This window comes from Ictalurus punctatus, chromosome 23 (genome assembly GCF_001660625.3).
Source record: "Ictalurus punctatus breed USDA103 chromosome 23, Coco_2.0, whole genome shotgun sequence".
NCBI classification, from domain to species: Eukaryota; Metazoa; Chordata; class Actinopteri; order Siluriformes; family Ictaluridae; genus Ictalurus; species Ictalurus punctatus.
In genome coordinates, this window is record NC_030438.2 from 16231080 (window position 1) to 16253667 (window position 22588).

Below are 22588 nucleotides of genomic sequence, written 5' to 3' on the forward strand. Positions count from 1 at the left end.
TTTATCAATTGATACATTGATTTATTTAGCCAAACATGTCAACGGGACCATTTCAAGTGGTGTCCTCCTTCGAGGTATTTTTATATCATTGTCCTAGGCTGAGGAATTTGGAATAGAAAATACAATTAATTATTTTGATTTAAATGAAATAAATACTTAAAGACACAAATTACCATAGCTTGTTTTCCCTAATATAAGTCTGTGTCATGAGATTTCCCATCTTTGGGTTTGTACACTTTCAAAATCCGTCTTAAAATGGAGATTGATCAGAAATGTCTTGATCAGAAGTTTCCGGTTAAAATCTTGGAGTGTGACCACTGCCACGATTGAAAGCCACCAACAGTGGGGAGGACATGAAACACTTACAAATACGACAACTATGGCAATGGCAAAGTGTAAACAAAACATACCAATGGACTGAAAAATATCCATATTACCTCAAGCTGTTAGCTCATTAGCATGTTGGCAATATGGGATTTGAACTCATGACCCTCTGATTAGTAGTCTAGTGTCGTAAACACTGAGCTACCACTTCCCCTAATGAGAGGTCTAAAGCCACAGAAAGCATCACTTGGTTTTACATTCTCTATTATTCACACTTTGGCCTGGTCTGTAGAGAACTTGTGTGGGGTTTAAACTATGTTATTCATTTAATACCAATCTGGCAACCCTAAGCAGTACTCCTGTACCCATTTGGCTGTATGGCAGGTGTTCTGCTTGCCAAGACATGCTAACTGACCTACTGTCGTATTAAATGCATTTGGAATTGTTGGTATTTTTATGGACCATTAACGTTTTCATATGAAGATCAAATGTAACCATCACAGCACGACATGTTCTTCATTAAGCATTCACAAAGCAAGTTTGCTTTGGAGGCCACTCAGGTGCTTGTTCTGTTCCTTGTAATCTTGTGATTGGGCTGCATTTAAGACATCCATTTATGCACATGATTACACCTCGAAGGATTTTGGCAGAAATCTTTCACTGTTGTAGTGTTTTAAGGACTGTAATGCGATGGTGAAATCTAGAGATCGACTGATAATCGGTTTTCCCGATATTGAAGCATTGTTCCATAATCGGATATCGGGTTTGTAATATCGGATCCACCGATAAATGGCTCCATCTAGTGGGCGCTTTGAGAATTGCGTGCAGGACTGCCATTGCAGTATCTGAGGGGAGACGAGTCAACAACGGTGTGCACAGGTATTGTATACTTGCTTTGCTTTAATTACTAAACTTTATTTAACATAACAGCCATTAATGCACAAATGAGATGTGTTACATAAATGCTTGATATGTAGTTTAAGCAGCTTTGCACGAAGAAATAGAGAAACTCACAGAGTCACATAATCTAAATAAATAAGAGTTTTGTTTTGTATGCAAGTAGGAGGTGAAATTGACAAAATTGTTATAAATAAAATGGTTTGTTCAGTTCAGTGGTATAGTTATCATTCTGTCAAAAACAGAAGTAAAACAATAAATAAATATCGGTTCTGCATATCGGTTATCGGGCACATAAACATGCAAATAATCGGTATCAGTATTGGTTATAAAAAATCTCTAGTTTAATCTATTCTGAAGTTATTCTGAGTGGACAGTTTGCTCCCAAGATGCTTTGCACTGTTATTATTCTGAATAGAAAAAAAGACCCTGACTAGATAGTTCACCAGTAAATAAATAAGGAATAAAACACTACAGGAAGTGCTGTTATATAAAAATAATCAATGACAGTGTGGTGTAATGTGACCCAATGCGTAGTGGAGTTACTTTTACCACCCAGAAGTTGGATATTTTCCAATAACAGCACATCCCGAAATGTTTTATTTATCTTGTGTCATAGCAATCTGTCAATGATGGCAATTATTTTATTTATTCATGAATGACTTGATATCCTTTATAGTTACGTTTAACGTTGGCAAGGAAGTTCTCATTATTACTTACGCAGTAATAGTTATAAACAACCATTTATATCCTTTGCAGGAAGTAGGGATTATCACTTCAGAATCAACCGCAACTCAAAGAGATTTTGTGTGTGTATCAAGCCATGGTGGTGCAGCATTGGTCAAGCTCAAGTTTTGTGTCAAACGGTCAAGTTGCAATGTTTTCCCACTTATCCTACATGAGGTAATGGGGGAGCCTGGAGCCTATCCCAGGAAACTCAGGGTACAAAGCAGGGGACACCCTGGATGGGATGGCAACCCATTGCAAGGCACAATCACACACACATTCACACCCTACGAACATTCAGCCTACAAGGCATGTCTATGAACTGGGGGAGGAAACCGGAGTACCTGGAGGAAACCCCCGAAGAACAGGTAGAACATGCAAACTCTGCACACACAAGGTATAGGTGGGATTCAAACTCCCAACCCCGGAGGTGCGAGGCTAACGTGCTAACCACTAAGCCACTGTGTAAATAAATCATTCTTGTAATAGTGGTTTTAATGGATATTACGTTTTAATCTTACTCAAGTAAATGCGCAAAGACAGAGATGGAGTTTGACTGTGTTTATATTAGACTCTTTTTTTTGCCACATTTTTCAGTGACTAAATATCAGTATCCTTCTGGCTCTCTGGTTTACTCCCACCTCCCCAAAACAGATGCTATTCTAAATTGCCACTAGGTGTGAGTGAGTGTGTAAAAGTGTGGTGTGCATGGTGCCCAGTCTTCCCCAGGTTCCCACTTCTAGGTTCCTGACCAGGAGCAAGGTGTAACCGAAAATGACCGACTGAATGAATAAATCTCCTAAGTTTTAAATTGAGGTGTTTTGTTGGCATAATATTTGGTCTGCAAGAATTTGGCCCCATATCAAATATAATCGATGACCTCTGGTTTATTGTAATACCTTTTTTGTTTGGTTCCTCTCAAGTTATATCCTTCATGTTATTTCGGATAGTTCTTCCTCACCGCAGGTGCATCTGGCCTGCGCATTAGGAATTTAAATATACAAATTATACAAATGTCAATCCATCTCAAGGTGGTTGCTTGACCATTTTTATTATTATTATTTTGTGATTACCTCTATGTATTGACATTGCAAAACTACCAGTTTTTATTTATTTACGATATTTTACTTAGTTTAACTACAACAGCCATGTTTGTGTCATGACACACAACAAATTTTAGTTATACAGCTGTTTCTCCGGTGACAAAAGCAGTACGTAACTACAGCTCAGTAATCACTTACTGCTTTTATCACAGAAGAAATAACACCACAGCTCTGTTTATGACACTGTTCATTTGTAAAACACCCAACTGAACACTGTGATTCCATATTTGGATAAAATCATTTCACGCATACCAACTGTACCAACACGATAGATCAGGCTGGTTCTTCAAATTTGGTGCTCGAGGTCCACTGAACTGTAGAGTTTACCTCCGATCTCAAACACACAATTTGTATAGCAGAATACTATTCTAGAGGACTATTGAAAAATTGCACTCTCCCCCGTTAAAAAAATATAAAAATAAGAGAAGTCTCAAACCTGAAATGTTCTGCGTGCATACGATACTTGCCGAGGTACCCCCTAAAAAAATTAACACTGAGACTCGAACCCTTCCCGTTATAAATTGACCCTGAACTATGAGCAATATTGAGCATTACATTTGGACTTATGTTCTCAGTCTAAGGAACAAGAATATGCAAAATGTTTATATATGTCCATGTACATTGTAATGTGCTCTAAAGATCAGTTTTGGTTCCGAGGAGCTAGGACCATGCTGAGCCAAGATATTGAGGTAAACAACTGTATAACCAAAATTTGTTGTGTGTCATGACACAAAGATGGCCATTGGAGATAAACCAAGTAAAATAAAAATAAAAAAACTAGTGGTTTTGCAATGTCAATACATAGAGATTATCACTTACAAAAGATTAAAAATGGCTGAGCAACTAACTTTGCAATTATCAGACCACTTGAGATGGAATAACCCACTAATAAAATTGAATTGCTCATCTCAGACCTGTTGACTTTAGCCAGGGAGTGAAGACGTGCCAAAGCACCTGTTTTAAGGCTCCATGAAAGTGCTGCTTCTCATCAACACCAGCGTATCCGTGTTATTCATATCATTCATCCATCATGTTTCATTATGCTGATAGAACCACAGATGTTCCATGGACTGTACAGCCTTTTCCAGAAGCAATATTCATCATATTCTCTGAATTTACTAACAGGTTTGGGCAATCACCTGGATTCAGAGTGGCTGTTAGCTTATTTAAATACATTTTGCATTAATGTCCTCGATCACACACCTGCCACAGATGTCTTTTTTGTAATGTGCACTCACACAAACAAGCAACACAAAAAAATAAATCTGTGACTAAAAACTAATCTTGGAACATTTGATATTTTTCTAATTTGCATCCTTTCCATGTGAACACCATAGTCCACGTCTACTTCATACAGTTAGTGTATGTTACTGGAATAAAGTTGTTTTGACGTTGGACGTTCGATATTCGCAGATATGCGGGAATTAATGGACCGTCTCTAAAGTTACACACGACATTGTTAAACACGTTTCTAACTTCAATAGCATTTGAAGGGAATGACTTACAGTCACACAACCAACTGTAAAGTGTTCATCTAGGTGTCAGTTATAATGCACACCTTTTAGATTTAGATTTTAGATTGCGTCATACCTGTCACCTAGATGAACACTTTCCAGTTAGTTGTGTGACTGTACATCATTCACTTCAAATGCTATTGAGCTTTAAATTATGGTATATTTTGTGTATGAGCCCATGCAGTAATAAAATACATGGCAATATTTACATATGATTTAAGTTTATTTTATTAAATATCAAAAATCTAAAAGGTGTGCATCATTGCTGACACCCAGATGAACACTTTACAGTGGGTTATATGACTGTAAGTCATTCCCTTCAAATGCTATTGAAGTTAGAAACGTGTTTAACAATGTCGTATGTAACTTTAGAGACGGTCCCTTAATTTCCACATATCCACGAATATCGAACATCCAACCTGTAACGTTATGATTAAAAATGCCTGCATAATGGAATAATAATGGATCAAGCATTTAAGCTTTGTTTAGGAGTGTAAACAAGTTCCCAGCTAACACATAACAATGTTAAAACATTCAGTAAGTATTTAGTAGGTCATGAAAAGGCTACATGTGTAAAGATTTCCTTATTATAGATTGAAAACGTTCAACGAAGAGGTGGTGTGATGTGATCGGATGCTAACCAGGCCCCGAAGTTGATCGGCTGACCCATAATGCACCAGCTCGCTCTAACAAATTAAACATATTGTTAATTATTATTTTTTTTATACACGTACAAAAATCCAAGCACATGGTTTACAAGTTTTTCTTTTCATCCCAGCTTTATTATCCTGCAAAAATCCAATCCGGTTCCTTATAACGTTTTTCACGTTTCGTCCAATAATCATCAGAAATGCATCCTGTTTGGGCGGGATGACCGAAAGTTGACCAATCACAGCGCAGAAGAGTCAAATCAAGGCGTGTCTATTCCGGACCGGAAGAGCGATCTAGGGGAAAAAAAAATAACGAAGCAGCTCGAGTCGGTAGAGTTAAGATGGCGGCATGTGGATTGTTGTAGGAGCTTGTTGGATGTTTCGGCGCTGGATTTTTGTTACGTTTGAACAGAATTTGTGTCGAAATAACGCGACCAGACTTAGTAAAGTGTTAAAAGACCCACTCAGAGAGATAATTTCCCATATTTTGGGGTTGTTTCGGATTTAAATCATGACCTCTATCCACTTCGTTGTGCACCCGTTACCCGGGACTGAGGACCAGCTCAATGACAGGTAATTTATGCAAACAAATCAATATTTTTTGTCCAGGGTGTGGTGATTAAATATAACTTAAGCTGTCTAAAACACATCTGCCTGGGCGTTTTGCTGTTTATTAACGTGAGTATGTGTGCGAATTTAGGACTGATAAAGGAGGCGCAGTTGGGACTGAATCGTTACCGCGGCTGTTGCTAAACACAGCTAGCAAAACGCGCAGCTTAGCTAAGCTAACTGGAATGATTGGACAATGCGGGTTGGGGGATGGGGAGGGTGAAGGAAAAAAATAAAGACGTGAGCCCCGATTAAACGAGTTTATACGAATAAGGAAATGTCAAAGAATCCAGAAATACGGGTTCGTCTCACGATTTAAGACTATATCCGGGTGTTGACGTGAATAATGCAGCTTGATAGGGGAATAAGAAAATCGCTCGGCGGTTGCCATGCATGCTTAGCGGCTAGTTCTGTCAGTAGCGAGAAAACTCCCTAGCGTTACTAATGTTTAAAATTTTTGTGATCATGCCCCACAAAAGTGCGCAAATACAACATACAGGCAGTACGTTAAGTGTGCGTTGCTAGTTTTGACGTGGCTAGTTTGAATTCACCGAGGCCGGTTAGGTAACTAGTTAGCTTAGCATAGGCGCAGACCACAGACATGTAATGGCCCTGAGGTTGAGGAGTTTATATTTGGTTCGCACTCCACCATGTTATTTTCCTGTCGCTTTTGTCTTAACCTTGGCTAAGAAGCCGTCTTTAAGAGCTCGTTTTGCTTTTTGTACATATTATTTTTTGGTTTATATGTGTTTAGTTTTAGTTATTTTTGTATGACCGACGACATTAAAGCTGCCAACTGTTTTTTTTTTTTTTTTTTTTTTTTTTTTCTCTTTTTTTCTTCTTTCAATGGAAAGGAGCAAATTCACGCGCAAAAAAGTCACCAGAAGCGACAGGTGACGTCATTAAAATATTAGCATATTGATTTGCATATTAATTGGATTTACAGTGTGTATTTGCATATCAAATCTAGATATGGAATATTACGTGTTTAATTTTTCTGTTTTGAAAATCTTTTTGTTGAGGAATCAAGCAATCCAGCAGTCAGTGGTACATCGCTTGCACGATTCCAGATTATTAGACTGTAACATAATTTTATCAGAATAGAAATTATGTAAAGAATAAAACCCCTGGTGGTGTGCTGTTATAGGAAAATCATCATCAGTGATGGGGAGGCCTTGGGCAGCGCGAGTTACTGTTTCCTCCCTGGGGTGCATTATTTTTGCATTACTGCCACTGGGCAGTTGAAGTGTGTTATTCCTCTTATAACACAGCGATTGCAATGTTTATTAAAAAAACCATCAGACATTTTATAGGTAGATTTAACGTCGCGAAGCATCCGAGAGCCCACTTAGTTCCTTTTCTCATTTATGATAAAGTTATTCCCTCTCTTTCTCTCTCGCTCGCTTAAAAAACGCATCTTTTTATTTTCCAGAGAAACCAGAAAGCACAAACTCCTCTGTCCTGAAGAATTTCTTGTGCTGATCAGCACCATGACGGTTACAAATCGCTTACAACAGACTCGTTACAAAAAATGTCAAATAAATCTCTAAGGAAAAAACAAATATGCTTTTTGGGAAAAGAAATCTATTTATTGTTAGTTTTAGATTATGTGGAGTACCTGATGTTACTATAGAAACAGTTCTGTAGTAGAACGAGAGCATTAATATTAACCTGTTGCTCACGTTACAGCTGGAACTACTTTAGGAGCTGTGCTGTTATATGAAAATAACGCACATCTTTCGGACCAATCAGATTCAAGCATTCAGTTGTGTTGTCAGTCCGTGCAGGATTTCAACGTTTTTTTTCTTTTTGTTGTGATTGTTACTTGATTTTGCTGCGGCTTTAAAAAGTAATTGTGATACAATTTTTGGAGTTTGTTTTTGGTGGAAAACTACTTGAATTGGCGAAACTGCAATCGCATGAAAATGTTTTGCACAGTCTGTCGCAGTGATGAGACCCTTTAGCTGTACTCATGTTCGATGCGCCTGACTTGGAGAGGGTTTTGATTGAATCCGCTTTGTGATGACATCACATTATGTGTCTTGGCCCAAATCTGCGGAAATTCCCCGTAATTTAGAAAATTTGCAAGCTCATCTGAATATTGCAGAGTTTGCTTGATTTTGTGTTCATTTCTGCGACGGCAAAATACTAGACAGACTGGGTTGTGGTATAATCAACCTGATTATGATTCAGGATCATGTCCCGAAGTGTTTATTTCCTATTCACCACAGTGATTTGACGATTACAATTGTTCATTTATTGATGACCAACACATTATACTTTTTATCCATTTATTGTCATCACTTGACTTCATTCCCTCACTGGCATATTTTTTCCTTCTTTCTTTCTTTCGAAGTTAATAAGATGCAGCTTGTTGCAGCCAGATCTACTGTCCGTGCTGCTGTTATGGAAAATTAATCAGCACCCCACGGCCAATCAGAATCGAGAATTCAGCAACGCTATGGTCATTATATAGTTGGCGATAAAACAACTAATTGAAAAACCACAGCTCAACGCTCGGTCATCGTTAAATTAAGAAAAGAACCTCATCTCTTTCGTCATAGGAAACTCCCAGATGGTTTTGCCAGGTCTTTTGCCGTGTGTTAAATGTTTTTGCCCGCAGGTTGAGAGCACGTGATATGCAGGATCTCGTTCCTGGTCTCCACATCAGCTCTGTACATTATCGTATGATTGTTTTATGTTGTACTTCAGTGAATTGGTTTATTCATTTTTTATGACTGTCTGTGAAAATACAAGCTCGGTTTATGACCTCAGGCGAAGACCCGTTTAGGGCCGGCATGTGAAAAATGTACCGTGTAGAATTACTGTTAAATATTACAAAATGTTTTGCACCATTAGCCTCGCTGCCACATGCTGAATCAGTATATGTGCTTTGAAAGATATTGAGTTATTGGTAATGCACCTGGAAACCTTGTCAAGCACGGAGGAAATAAAGAAACAGCGGGATCGGTGGGGCAAAAAACGCATGTATGAACTCAACATGAAGAGATGTTGAATATCCTCAACATATGTATATTAGTATGTTATGTATTATATTATACATATTAGTATATTAATTTATTTAGAAAGGATTTCTCTTAAACGTTACGCTTGCTGATTCATTAAAGCAAACAAATAAAAACCCGGACATGATATTCGACCCAGTCCCTCAGGACTAGAGTTGTTATGGTGTCAGTGTTTAATCTAGTTGCCCTGCTGGAAAAATCCCCCGATAGAAACCTTAGAATTTGTAATGGTTTTGATGGTTATAATGGGAATGGTATTGGTTTTAATGGAAATTGTAATGTCCCCAGTGGGACTATACTCGTTATTCGTTGCCTTATATTTATTGGTGGTATGTTACGTCTAGCCTTGTGCCCAATGCTCCCTGGGATAGGGTCCAGGTTCCCCGTGACCTGAAAAGGAGTAAGCGGTTGAAGATGGATGGATGGATGTTATGTCTAGTGGTTATTTTTAATGGTTAGCTTATGATTTGTAGTGGAAACCATTAGAATTTATGTGATGGTTTCTGTTGTTTTTTTCAGCAGGGTGGTCATTACTGTCTTCTTGGGGTTTTTTTTCTATTTTCGTGCTGCGATTTCACAATCTTCTGGACTCAACTCAATTCATACTTGAGTATGTACATAGTACATACAGAATACTACATATACTACATACTACATACTACAATTCATACTTTTAAGGAAAGGTCGTTCCCCGAAAAAACTTTTGTAATGCCCTATCTTTGGCGGGATTAAACTTGGGGTCCTGGGGTAATTTCCTATTTAATAGGTGCTCCTCTTTGATGTTTATTTTCGTCCGTGTCGGCCATGTCTGGGGTTTTTTTTTTTTTTTTTTTTTTTTTTTTGTCCTCTGAGAAAAATACAGTCTGAATGACCTACTGTTTCTTGCCGATCTCAGCAGTCATCTGATCATTTTTGTCTCATTCGGATTCACGTCTGTGATGCAGAGGTTACCTCACATTGTGGGGGGGTGGTGTTTGTTTGACTGCTGCTTCTTGCCATATTTAGTGTCGTAGCGTGTGTACCAGTGACCCTGCCCCCATTATTAAACATTATTATTTCCTGAATCATGGAATGAATTCTTCTCGTATACTTCGTGATCATTGTGTTTGCAAATCGTCGCTGGGGCTTTTGGTTCATCCCAAACTGGAATAAGCAGCAGCATCTCTTCGGCTTTGACGCCATGTTGTGAATGGAGCGAGATCGTATGGCCGTGTGAAGCAAACGTCTTTTGTAGAAAATGCAACCCGCTAGAAACACGCTGCTCCTGTGGTCATTTTTTTGCTGTCCGGGTGCAAGAGTTCCATCACTGAGGAGACGTGTAAAATAATTTATTACAGGCGTCCCCCTGAAAAAAACCTGACCCAACCCGAATAGGGCATAAGACAGAATAACTGTTAGAGATTTGATATTTTACATTGTACCGAATAAGACGGTATGCAGTGTTTTACTCGTTTGCACCAAACCTTTGTGTCATCTTGTAAAATCTAATTTTAAACATGTCTGAACAGTTAGGGTTACTGGGGTTTTGACATTTTCATGGTATGATAACCTGGTCGTAACACCCCCCCCCCCCCCCCCCCCCCATTCACACACACACACAGAGTTTCATGACGGCGTGCACTCTGCAGTCTCGGGTCATGTGACCTTTCAGGAAGTTTGAGGTCTGAGGTTGTTATGGTCGGTTTATGGATGTGATGTGATGTAAAGATTGTAGAGATCTTATTAAAAGGATTCAAAAAGATTTCTTTTTCATCTGCTGTGTTCGGATCCTATAGAACAACAAAAGTAGAAATTTAAGGCTCGGCTTTGTTCATCAAATCCCAACCATTCCGTGCCAGCTGTGCCTTTTTTTTTTTTTTTTTTTTTTGGTCCCTGGACACCACCTTCTAGTCTTCAGAAGACCCCCGTAAGGACCAAAGTGTCCCTCGGATGTGAATAGGAATAATCGTTCTGTCAGTGTGTAATCGCGTTTGGCAAGCCGTCCGCTCTCCTAGACGAGCGAGGTGGGGCCGGCGAGATTTTCTGCCACTGATGTCGTAGGAAATGAGGTGCTTTCCAGCATTCATATGCAGCTGTGAGGTTTGGTGTGACATCCGAGTGTTAAGCTTACACGTGAGCTGTTGAGTTGCTTCAGTGCACAGGACAGGACAGCTGTTCAGTCTGTTGAGAGTTTGGGTTCGTATGCCAGCTACTGATTCAGAGCTGATGGAGCGGATAAATCTGGGACGGCAGGTTTGCAAAGTGAAGAGGTTTTTCATATCCTTAGGCTGCCGTTCTCTGATTATTGTGACTACATGTCGCTTTTATTAAAGCGTTTCCGTGCACTGTAGCCAATAAATCAGTGCTTTTTTAACGCAATACTCTAAGATTTTACAATGCACATCTCGATTGCTGTGAGTCCCAATACCTGGTTACGGTTCTCTGTGTCATGTTTCCAAGTGTTACATTTCCCAAGATTCATTACTGTAGGTGGAGATGTTGATGTGACGAAGAGATCAACAGATTTAATCACAGGTGTAAATTTGTACCGTCATGCCAAGGGCTGTGACGGTAGCCATGACAACCGCACCACCGCAAACTACCCGGTGGTAGTTTGCCACCCCGGTGGTGGAGTGCCACCTGCGGTAGTATCGCATCACACGCCACGTTAATGTTTCTGCTTGAGTGGGCACTATGACGAGTACAAATTATAAAGCTATATAATAAAAATACAGCTGAAGCAATACATTTGGACGAGCTGTTTTTATAAAAAAAAATTACGTTCTTTAACATTATTTAGGTTACCGCTCTACTGGTATTTCTTCCAAAGTTTTATAGGCTCGTGGTATACAACACTCATAAAAGAAATAAAGTATTCGTCAGAGAAACGTGCGACTGTGTTTAACTCCATTATCCACTTCTTCTTCTCCCTTTGAGGGTCACAGTACCGTAACACGTGTGTGTATATTATACTATATAGTGATAAGTTTCACAACCCCTAGTGTATAGGGTGTATCTGATCCTCTCGATGTGTAGCGCGTGTCTGATGATGATGATGATGATGATGATGATAATAATAATTGTAATTCTATTTTAAATAACATGTGATCAGTCAAATTGTGTTCATGTTTAATGACATCACATTACCTACACTGCATTAACTGTGGTAATTACTCGTGATTTTAATACCGAGAAGAATAATTGCAGGTGCTTTAGCCAACATTGTGCCACAGTTCTCACCCACAGTCTGATATTGTCTGGGTTTAGGTAGGCGGCATGTTTTGAGCAAGAAACACGCAGCAGTCTTAGCTTGCACTCTGAAGCTTGCAGTGTTCTTTTTATGTTGTTTATTTTTTATAAACATTAACAGCATGGCTACTTTTGTAAAATGTCTTATGTTTGTTTCCCTCAGTAGCAGTTTAAATGTAATCTACACCAAACCAACGCTGTGGTGTTATAAAGCGTGCTCAGCTCATAACCTCTCAGAACCGTTCCTTATCTCTGAACAGTGCAGATTGTCCCAGGAATACATACACAACCGCGTGTTGGTCGGTTCATTGTTTGGAGCTTTGTTAGTGACTGATCTTTCCTCCCCTCCGGTGTGTGTGTGGGGGCGATGTAGAGCTGCATTGTTGCTGGAGCTCCTTCAGGTCCTCAGAGGCTTAATCAGAGGTGTTACTCCTCCACTTTGACCTGTTTCCAAGGAGACTCCTCACACTGTGTGTGTTTTAAGGAGGACTGGGGGAGGTTGATCCTCCCATGTGGCTCGAAAAAGACAATACTGAACACTGGGAATTAAACGCTCAGGTTAAGGAGGGCTCACAAGGGAATACCGGCTCGAGTTTCTGCCAAATGTTCAATCTACCCATCAAGAGACTTTTATTTATTTATTTTTTTTACCTTGAACTACCACACTCGACGCTGCATGTTGGATTTAGATTTATCACTAACTCTAAATGAGAGATGTTCAAGCTTCTATAACAGATTTAATGTCTCGCGTGTCAAACGCAATCACTCTTAAGCGAATAAATGCATTTTTAGTGAACTGACTACTAAAAAAAACGACACAGATTATTAATTAAATAGCATGTTATTGATGGTTTATGAAAAAATGATCTTTCGGAAAGATAAGTGTCTAATTGGTGGCTTTGCTATATTTAAAGGCTAGTAAGGACCATTCTTCCAAAAGCTGATTTGAGATGGAATGAATATAATGCTTCTGTTTAAGCGGGAAAGTGTGTTTAGCAACGTTCAGAACATGTCCAAGGTTGTTTAGCAGGTGGTGGAGTTCAGGAACGAGCAAAGAGAAGGACTTGGACAATACTGTTCTCGTTTTTAAAAAAATTAATTAATTAATTTTTTAATTTTTGCTTTCAACCTTGGACAGCTAACCTTGACTGTAGGAAACACTAATCCTGCAGACTTCATAGACCGGCTTTGGATGATTCAGGAAGCTACCTTTTAAGCTTTTGGATGCAAAAAAGAAATGTATCATCCTTCTGGTCTGGCCTGAGCAAGTCGAGTACTCGGGAAGTCGTTCATTATGTCGGTATTTGGCCTTCTGAGGCATCGCGTTTCCTTTCCTCTATACAGAAAGTGCAGCATGTGGGCTTTTTCCTCCTTCTTTATAGTACTCGTGCCATTTGGGTTTCCGCCAAACCTCTGGGAAGAGTCACGTGATGCGCTATTAATCAAAGACGTCAAACTAATCCCTCAATCATGTTCAGTCTATTACAGAAATGTTATCTCAAATACATCTTTTATACCAAATCAAATAAAAATAGTTGTTGAAAGGTTAAAGGGTGATTGGAACCACAATGGTATAATGACTCTAGGCTATTTAAAATAAATAAATAAATAAATAAATAAATAAAGTTCTGCTGTGCATAAAATGAAGCTGAAACAGGTCTTCAGTTCACATCAAACACCAGAATGGGGGAAAATGTGATCTCAGTCCCCTTTGACCGTGGCATGGATGTTGGTGCCAAATGAGCTGGTTTGAGTATTTCAGAAACTGCTAATCTCCTGGGATCAGTGTCTAGACAGTCCTTCCATAGGGCTCAAAGTTTACTTTACTTGGTAGCACCGGTGCTCCTAACTTTGAACACTTAGGAGCACACTGAAAATTAAGCAACTATGACTATTACAACAATTACTGCTCCTACAACTAACAACTATCACGACAACATTTAATGTTTGAGTTTCATGATTAAAAAAAAAAAAACATAATTTGGAAGCCGAGACTCTATTCACAAACAGCTGATCATGAATTCCGACTTTAAATGGTAGAGCGCATCACATAGACACGATAGTGTGAATAAGGTCTGTTCGACGCAAACTACGGCATCGACGATATGAAGCAGGCCGATGCTGAGCTCGACAGGATCGTAGTACCCAGCGTGAGACAGGAGGGCTGTGCAGCAACTGACTGAAGTTAAATTCTAAAAGAAAGACACACTGCTTGACGTGTTGATTTTATTTGATAATTTCATCCGAGATGAAGTGAATATAGTACATTTTGCATGAATTTCCCGCATTATAAAGCCAAGCGTTGCAGGAATGGTTTAAATTAGGTGCAAACCTTTTGCCGAATTTCAAGCCCTGGGATTGATGGCTAATGGTAACTGCATTAAGGTTAAGAATGTAAAGATAAAATTTAATTGGTTATTGAAATGAAAACTGGTTGCACCACAACAATTTTCACTTGCACAAATGCTCCCGAATATGTTTTGAGGTCACACAGATTAAATTTCGAATATTGTTTGAATATTGCGAACTCCGCATTAAACTGAGGACAGAATTTAAAAAAAATGCTGAGTGTGACCAGTTGGTGGCGCTGCAACAGATCAAAACATGAAATTGGCACTAAATGTGCAAGCATTGGTCCAATACACATGATGGCCGTCATTGGTCAATCAATGTTCAGCAGCTAATAGACAAGCTTAATGATTAATGGCCCTAAATGGCTTGAACCTTGATGATTGCTTCTTGCAGCTATATTTAAGTGTTTAACCCCGAAAGGGCTGAAACCCTATTGTAATTGTAAGGAGTTTTATTATTTCTCTGCCCTTAAACTGATCGTGCAGACCAAACCATCAGTCCGTAGAGAGCTGAGACTTTGAGTGAAGGTTGTACCCCATCGTACAACAGCGTCGCAAAGTTTCAGCCCGATCGGGCAAATGGTGGCGTTATTGTGCGCATTTTTTTTAGAAAAATGGCCATAACGTTAACCATAACTACACAGGAAGTAGGCGTAGCCGCTTTTATGTAAATAGCTGTAACTCTTGAACCAAATAAGATATCTTCAACGAATGTGGCATGCTTGTTTGTGAGGTCTGTCTGTTTCAGCTGCCTTCAGGGTCTATGAGGATGTTCAAGTATGTTGAAAAACATGGCCACCATCGACCAATCAGATTTCAGCAGCTATTAGATAAGGTTAGCAATGGCTGATCAGAATTTTGTTTGACCTATTTGACTCTTGGTCTAAGAGGTTTGTGCAAAGTTTTAAAAAGAAAACTTGGCCACTGGGTGGCACTATCATGTGTTTTAAACCTTTTACACCTTACCTTCTGTGTCATGAACATCATAATTATGCTTTTCGGTTTCTCTTACCTTTATTGGATGTTGTGAGCACCGTTGCTTTAATAACGTCACCTGGTAACAAGCACAATGACGAGACGGCAACATGGTGGCAGCTTCTAATTATGAGGCCATTCGTGGGGGTTCATTTTGAATCATTTTGAATTGTAACTGTACCCGTCATTGGTATCATGACGTGAGGGTACCTGCATTGTTCTGGAACAGCGGCACCTTGTGGTCAGAAATTATAATGCAATTAATAAAACTGCTGATTGCTTTTGATTACTTTTTCCCATTGTCATGAGACTGGTCTGTGTAGATTCCATGGCTCAAGCCGAGAATAGTGATACCAATTTAGGTCGTGATCGGCCGAACTTGCTGTCCTCCATTTTGAATTAACTAAAAAACAGACTTTTTCTAGCTCTTCCTAGACCGTTCATCCGATTTTTACAAAATTCGTAAGAGATCATCTTCAGACCATGCCAGCAAAATTTTTTTTTTTATTTAAGAAAAATTAATAAAATAATAATGTAAACCAAACCATTCTCAAATAACCTGTGAATGAATCCAATGGAGAGCATGCCAAAACGGAAATGAGGCTTTATCTCAAACAGTTTAGTATACTCGTACCAAAGTTAGTATATGGCATAACCATCCTGACATAAGCATACATACTCAGTTTCGAAACACGCCATCTAGTGGTCACGAGATATGGGGTGGAAAATGCACAGTTTTGCTTCTAATTTCTGAAGGGTTTGTCATAAAATCATGACACTGCTAAAATCATGCTTGCTTATCTCCTCACTTTGCCTCTGTCAGGCTTGGCCCCAGAGTTGCTGCTTGCAGCTATATATTTGTTTAGATTTGTTAGAATTTGGATGTCCTTTGTTTTACCTGTCTGTTTACATCAACAAAGCTTTTATTTAAAAAAAAAAAAACAAGACACTTGCACTTATTATTATTTTTTTTTGCTGTACTATGAAGACGCCAGTAGGCGTTCCTGCTACTGGTTGCCATAGTAACATGGATGGACTAGCATTCCACTTTTGACGACAAACCAGTTTTCTTGCCGCTAAAATTCAACATTCACCAGTGTGTATATACGCATCATATCCTACGAGATGAAGGAGAAGCAGCGTGTGCTCGTTGCCATTGCGGCCATCTATCTGCAGCGCAAGCACCGATTACCTTAGCTTCACTTATGGCCTAGTGCTCGCTCCATGTTTCCCGGGTGAATTGTCCGGCAGCTCTGGATGCTCCATCAGATCCTCGTTCCTTCTCCTAGCAAGCACGGGCCGCCACTGAGCATGTGCACTCTACTGTCTTCACTCCCATTGGTAGTCGCTGCACCAAGGCAATCCAAATTTGCCTGAAGTTAAACTTTTCTCAACTTTGTCGCGTTGCTAGACACGCCCCTCCCAACGGCATTACTTTGGATTTAAAAAAAAAAAAAAGTCAAAGATGCTGTAATCCTGTAACGTGTTGTCTAATTAACGCTGTTAATTCTCCCTACAGGCTTCGTGAAGTGTCTGAAAAACTCAACAAATACAACTGTAACAGGTGAGCTGTTTGATAATAACACCACACAGGATCTCTGAACAGGCGCACTCGCCTCAACAGAACATCCTTTATCTAATCTCATTGGCATCCGAGTTGTTCTGTATTTCTGTTAGTAAAAAAAAAAACAACACATGGCGAGAACCACTTCATTTTTATCATGATCTAATCTCCTTCTCTCTTCTGCAGTCATCCACAGCTTAACTTGCTGGAACAGGCCACGCTTAAACAGTGTGTAGTCGGACCAAACCACGCTGGCTTCCTGCTTGAGGTAACACTTTTGTGTTTGTTTTAAAAAAAAATTGTGCCCAGGCTGTGATATTTACCTACTAATCGCTTTAGAAGCAGGAAATGACGCTGTGCTCTGTTTCAGGATGGCCGGATCTGCAGGATAAGCTTCGCCGTGCAGCCAGATCGGCTGGAGCTGGGCAAGCCGGACGGAAACGATGGGTGAGACTCTAATCATGTTTTCTGAGGAGTCGTAGAGAGAGCAGACGCTTTTACGAGCAGATAATTCAGATCTATTGCATGCATTAAAAAAGAAAAAAAAAAAAGACATTATTGATTTTAGTTTGTTGCTTTCGGAGTCAGCTTTTTGAGTGTAAGCGTGGGATTTAGGGCGATGTTGAAATATCTGATGCGTAATGTTATCTTGTAAGCATGATGACCATTACTTTTCATTACTAACGTGTAGGGCTGCAACTAATGATTTTTATAATCGATTAATCTGTCGATTATTTCTTTAATTAATCGGTTAGTTGGATTCAAAAAGCCAGTTTTTATTTTCACATTCTGCCCGATGTCGTCCTTTGTGCAAACTGAAGCCAATGAAAGAGATATTAAATGTGTCTATGTGCGCTATGCTATACATTGTGTAAAGGATTTTTAAAAATAATATATTTAAAAAAAAAACAAAAAAAAAAAACTGATTGTCCACAAGCTTTAAAGCAGAAGTTAAATCGGTATATTAAAAATGCTAAAAAAAGAAAGAAAAACAAAAGTGTTAACTGGTAAGAGGTGGAATGTTCTGCAGTAACACACACATTCACTCATTTGAACACAGTAACTTTATTCTGTAAATGTATGACGCTTCTTACATTTCTATACAATTACATGTTATATGTTGTATCCATTACAGTTACTTCTCTCAAAAACACAATTACTTTTGTTTCTACGTATAGCTGAATATAGCATCGAGCAACATATTAGATCAAAATGAATATTTTAGTCAGAGTTATTGCGCTTCCTTTTTATTGCACGCTGTTTGATTGACGCACTCATTCAGTGAAGTTTAACGGAGACTCGCTCGCTGTCAGGACGAAGCTTTATGTCACTTTGAAATACTGGCGTGAATTTCTAACATTTCCAGCTAAGGCTATAAAGGTAAAAATGTCAGTTCTGTGCTGAAGAAAGCATGTCTGGAACATTTTAAACAGTACACGCATCTGTCGCAGCATCTGACACGACAGGCCATGTTAATACACTCACGAGTTTGCTTGAAGCGCTTAATATAAAACGTTCTCATTATCGATTAGTTGTTGCAGCCCTACTAATGTGTGATGGAATGGACTCGCTGCTAAAATTCTTTGTATGTCCCAGTGGAGCTGCAGTTTTTCTCCAGAATAGTGGTAATAAAGGGTTTGTGAACAGAGAAGTTAAATAACTGCATTAAAGCCAGTGGATTTAGGGAGGAGACATGAGGGAGAAGGAAATATCCTTTGAAACTTTTTTTTTTTTAGTGCATGGTGTTATTGCTTTGCTGCTCTGGAATGAAATGGCTTTGCTTTGGGTTGCAGAATGCTGCTGTCTTTTTTTTTTTTTTTCTTCTTTTCTTTTCTTTTATAATGAAATGCTTTTTTTTAAGCCAGTGTTTTCCATTGAGAAGTCCAGGCTATTGCATCACTTATTTATTTTTTCTAAAAACCTAAAATTGACTATTATAAAGCACAGATTGCTGTCCCAGCACTCAGCAGCCATTTTCCCCACCTCTACATTGATTAATGACTTGCAGCCAGTTCTGACATATATCCAAGGGTGTTGCCATGCTAGTTAGCCCTCGAATTCTTCCTCCACTCGCTATTTCAGACAGAGAAATTAACACATCAATGCTTGGCACGACCAGGCTGTACTCAATAGTCCCAAAAGTTGGGGCTGCAATTCTTGTAACTGTAATCTCCGGTCTTTTGTTTCCAGTTCAAAGTTGAGCAGTGGCTCAGGGACAGGAAGGACCTCCAGGCCAGGTAGGACTAGTGATCCACCCTGGTTCCTGTCTGGTTCTGACACTTTGGGCCGACTGGCAGGCAACACCCTTGGGTAAGTGGCTGGCAGGGGGCATTCAAAAGCCTGGCAGAAAAATCCTGAGGGTTTGTTTGTTTTTGTTTCTTTTGTGTCATTTCAGGCTTTGAAATACTGATGAAAATAATTCAGACACATAATTTGGGGGAAATTTTTTTTTATAACCGCCCTCTTAGGGGATGGAGAATTAAAAATGCATCATGATTCCTAGAGACCACCAGAACAGTGGTGGCCTTTTTTTTTTTTTTTTTTTAAATTTATTTTATTTATTTATTTATTTATTTTAAATAAAAACTATAAGAAAGATGTGTTTAGAAAAAATACATCTGGACGGAAAAAAAAATGTTTAGTACTATAACAGATTTGAATCTTGTTAACGTATATCATGGAATCAGACTTCCCCCTTCCCCATACAATTCATTAGATATAACTAAAATGTCATACATATTGCTCAGTAGGTCCTAAACCTGCATTTGGCAACTAGAGGCAAAGGATCAACCCTTTGACGTGGATTTGTAAGATCAGGAAAAAGCATTAAGATGTCTGCTGAGGACCACCACCCCGACTAATAGCATGTGTATATATACTTCTGTACAGGAGTCGCTGGAGTTCAGGAGTCGGCGGAGGAGGTGGAGGCAGCGGGGGTAGCGGCGGTGGAGGGACAGGAGGAGGCGGGGGCAGTGGTGGTGGTGGAGGAGGGGGGGCTAGCGGAGGGGGGGGAGCATCTTCTGGCCGCTCAAGCGCTGCAGCGCGTGATTCGCGGAGACAGACACGCGTGATCCGCACGGGCAGAGACAGAGGGTCGGGACTGCTGGGGAGCCAGCCGCAACCTGTCATACCAGCATCTGTCATTCCTGAGGAGCTCATCTCTCAGGTAACCCACAACATTACTCAAATGGGCAATTGAAAAGGTACACAGTCACGTGGCGTTGATAACTCGGAATTAGAAAACTCCTTTTCTATTTGTCTCACGTTCACAAAAGCCTTCTTGAAATAAACCTGGACCTGAAAGCGAACACTTCAATGGTCTGATGTGTTTTGTTTGTATCGTTTGTAGGCCCAGGTGGTCCTGCAAGGCAAATCGAGGAGCGTCATCATCCGAGAGCTGCAGCGCACCAACCTGGATGTAAACCTTGCAGTGAACAACCTGCTGAGTAGAGACGACGAGGACGGGGATGACGGTGATGACACAGCCAGCGAGTCCTACCTCCCTGGAGGTGAAGCATCTCAGTGTCCACTGTCGTATTTAAACTGCCATACACGGGGAACAAAATACGACATGCTATTACAGGAAAAATAATAATGATTTTTTTCCCTGTTTATAGTTACATACATAATTTACGGAAGCTACTTTATTTCATCACTTATGTTATATAAGCTATAACTTCTCTCTTGATGTTAATGAGACAAAAATGCGGATCATCATGCTACTGAGAAACATTACTGAGAAGACCTCTGTCCTAAAGACTTTCCTGCGTGTGAAAACGTAAAAGAACAGCTTTAAACCTCTCTTTCGTGATAAGAAAGTACAGAAATCCCCGTGCAAGTCGTTACTGTAGAAACGATAACGTATCCGAACAAGTGCGTTAATATAACCAACCCTTTCATTAACTTGCAGCTGTGAGAGCTGCTGTTTGAGAAAATGAATCAATATATCTATTCTGACCAATCAGAATAGAGAATTCAGAAGCACTGTGCTGTATAAACGTATATGTATTACGCAGCGAGTAGGTAAAGTACATATGTGCACATTTACTGTATGAACGGCGGACTAGATTGGAACTCATTATATACTTAAAAGCTTGTATCTTGCCCAGAAGTGCGTTGGACGGCGGGTTAGAATCAAACTGTAATCAGCACGCTCTTTTGCAGAAGACCTGATGTCGCTGCTGGACGCTGACATCCACTCGGCACACCCCAGCGTCATCATCGACGCCGACGCCATGTTCTCAGAGGACATCAGCTACTTCGGTTACCCGTCCTTCCGACGCTCGTCGCTGTCACGCCTCGGCTCTTCACGAGGTAACGGGCGAAACACGAGCGCGTTCGAGGTGTTAAAGATAAGATCAGGGATGACACAAATGTATACACGAGCGTTAATGGATCGAAATTGGAATTTCTTTAAAAACAAACAAAATTGGCAAACTAGAGTGTGTGTGTGTGTGTGTGCTTTTAAACTCGAAATTTAAAAACTCCTGGAATTCCGGCTGTAGGCATGTGCTGATGAGTTAATCAGTATACTGTAATATTCTTCACGTTATTTATATTATAGTAATTATCATTACTTTTTTAAATCATGTAAGAGTGGGAGGGGAGCAGTTGGTTTTTAGGTAGATAAGTAGGTGTATTTTATTAAATACAAGAATAAAACCTTCATACATGATGTGAAGCAGATTAGTTTCCAATAAAGGCGTGTCTTGAGGTTTTATTTCTTTTATACCACTGCAATTTTTCAGCGATTTAATTTCGTTTATTAAAGATCGACAGACTGTATTTGAACTGTTTAAACACTTAATGTGATTATTATTACATCCACAAAACAAGCTAATGCCTTTTTATAGTTTGCGTTATAGCAGCTTAAAAACAGTTGTTCTCTTGACTGCTTGTCTTTTTTCCCCCCTCTTTTGATGTTAATAAGCCACAAAAAATGCATCTTTTCATGCTACCTGGAGATTTTGCTCTGGCAGAGAAATTGTTCCTCTGAGACCCTTTCTATAAATCTTAGAACAAGCCCATCAATATAATATAAACCTGTGATTTGGTTTACAACCAATCAGAGAAATTAATCGACACCTTATCAGAATCGAGAATTAAACAGCGCTGTGGTATAAAATCAGATGAGGGTTCGAGGTTAGAAAAAGGTTAGAGGTTTCGATTTTTGTTTTTCTTTATCAGCACATGCCCACTTGATTGTGTCTGTGTGTGTGTGTGTGTGTGTGTGTGTGTGTGTGTGTGTCATCCACCCCGCTGCATGGTCCCAGACGTTTCCCTTAATGAGCCCTCTGAGAAAGGCCCTGCTGTGGGAGATCAGCCTGAAATGGCTAGAAATGTTCATCAGTCTTCACTGGACACCTCCAGCACCCAGCCAAGACCGAATTACCATAGTACAGCTAGAAAGTCTGCTGGATTATCATTCTAGCCTTGAGTTTTTGACCAGCATTGTGGTAATTGAGCATGTAAACAAATGGCCTTAAACCCGTGAGTGGTTTTGGCCGCAGTGAGGCAGTAAGATTTGTGCAAATTTTTTCTGAGGGGTGTCAGTAAAAATTTGTGAAGGTTTGGCAGCAAAAGGAAAAGAAATCTCATCTCAAGATCTGCTTTTATTTTTA

General features: G+C 39.6%; 1 protein-coding gene across 15 annotated transcripts in view; it reads left to right on the forward strand.

Annotated features, from left to right (window-relative positions):
- Positions 1 to 5519: 5519 nt before the first annotated feature.
- Positions 5520 to 22588, forward strand: part of ubr5 (ubiquitin protein ligase E3 component n-recognin 5) — a 44550-nt gene continuing 27481 nt past the window's right edge. For 9 of the 15 annotated variants that reach the window (XM_047150140.2, XM_047150139.2, XM_047150144.2 and 6 more), the window contains exons 1-8: positions 5520 to 5787; positions 16923 to 16967; positions 17154 to 17235; positions 17338 to 17414; positions 19158 to 19277; positions 19857 to 20133; positions 20317 to 20476; positions 21117 to 21281. In XM_047150140.2, coding sequence (XP_047006096.2) covers positions 5726 to 5787; positions 16923 to 16967; positions 17154 to 17235; positions 17338 to 17414; positions 19158 to 19277; positions 19857 to 20133; positions 20317 to 20476; positions 21117 to 21281 — 988 coding nt within the window. In that variant the 5' untranslated portion in view covers positions 5520 to 5725. The remainder of the gene's footprint in view (positions 5788 to 16922; positions 16968 to 17153; positions 17236 to 17337; positions 17415 to 19157; positions 19278 to 19856; positions 20134 to 20316; positions 20477 to 21116; positions 21282 to 22588) is intronic. The other 6 variants (XM_047150141.2, XM_053674929.1, XM_047150150.2 and 3 more) reach the window with 2 other exon arrangements.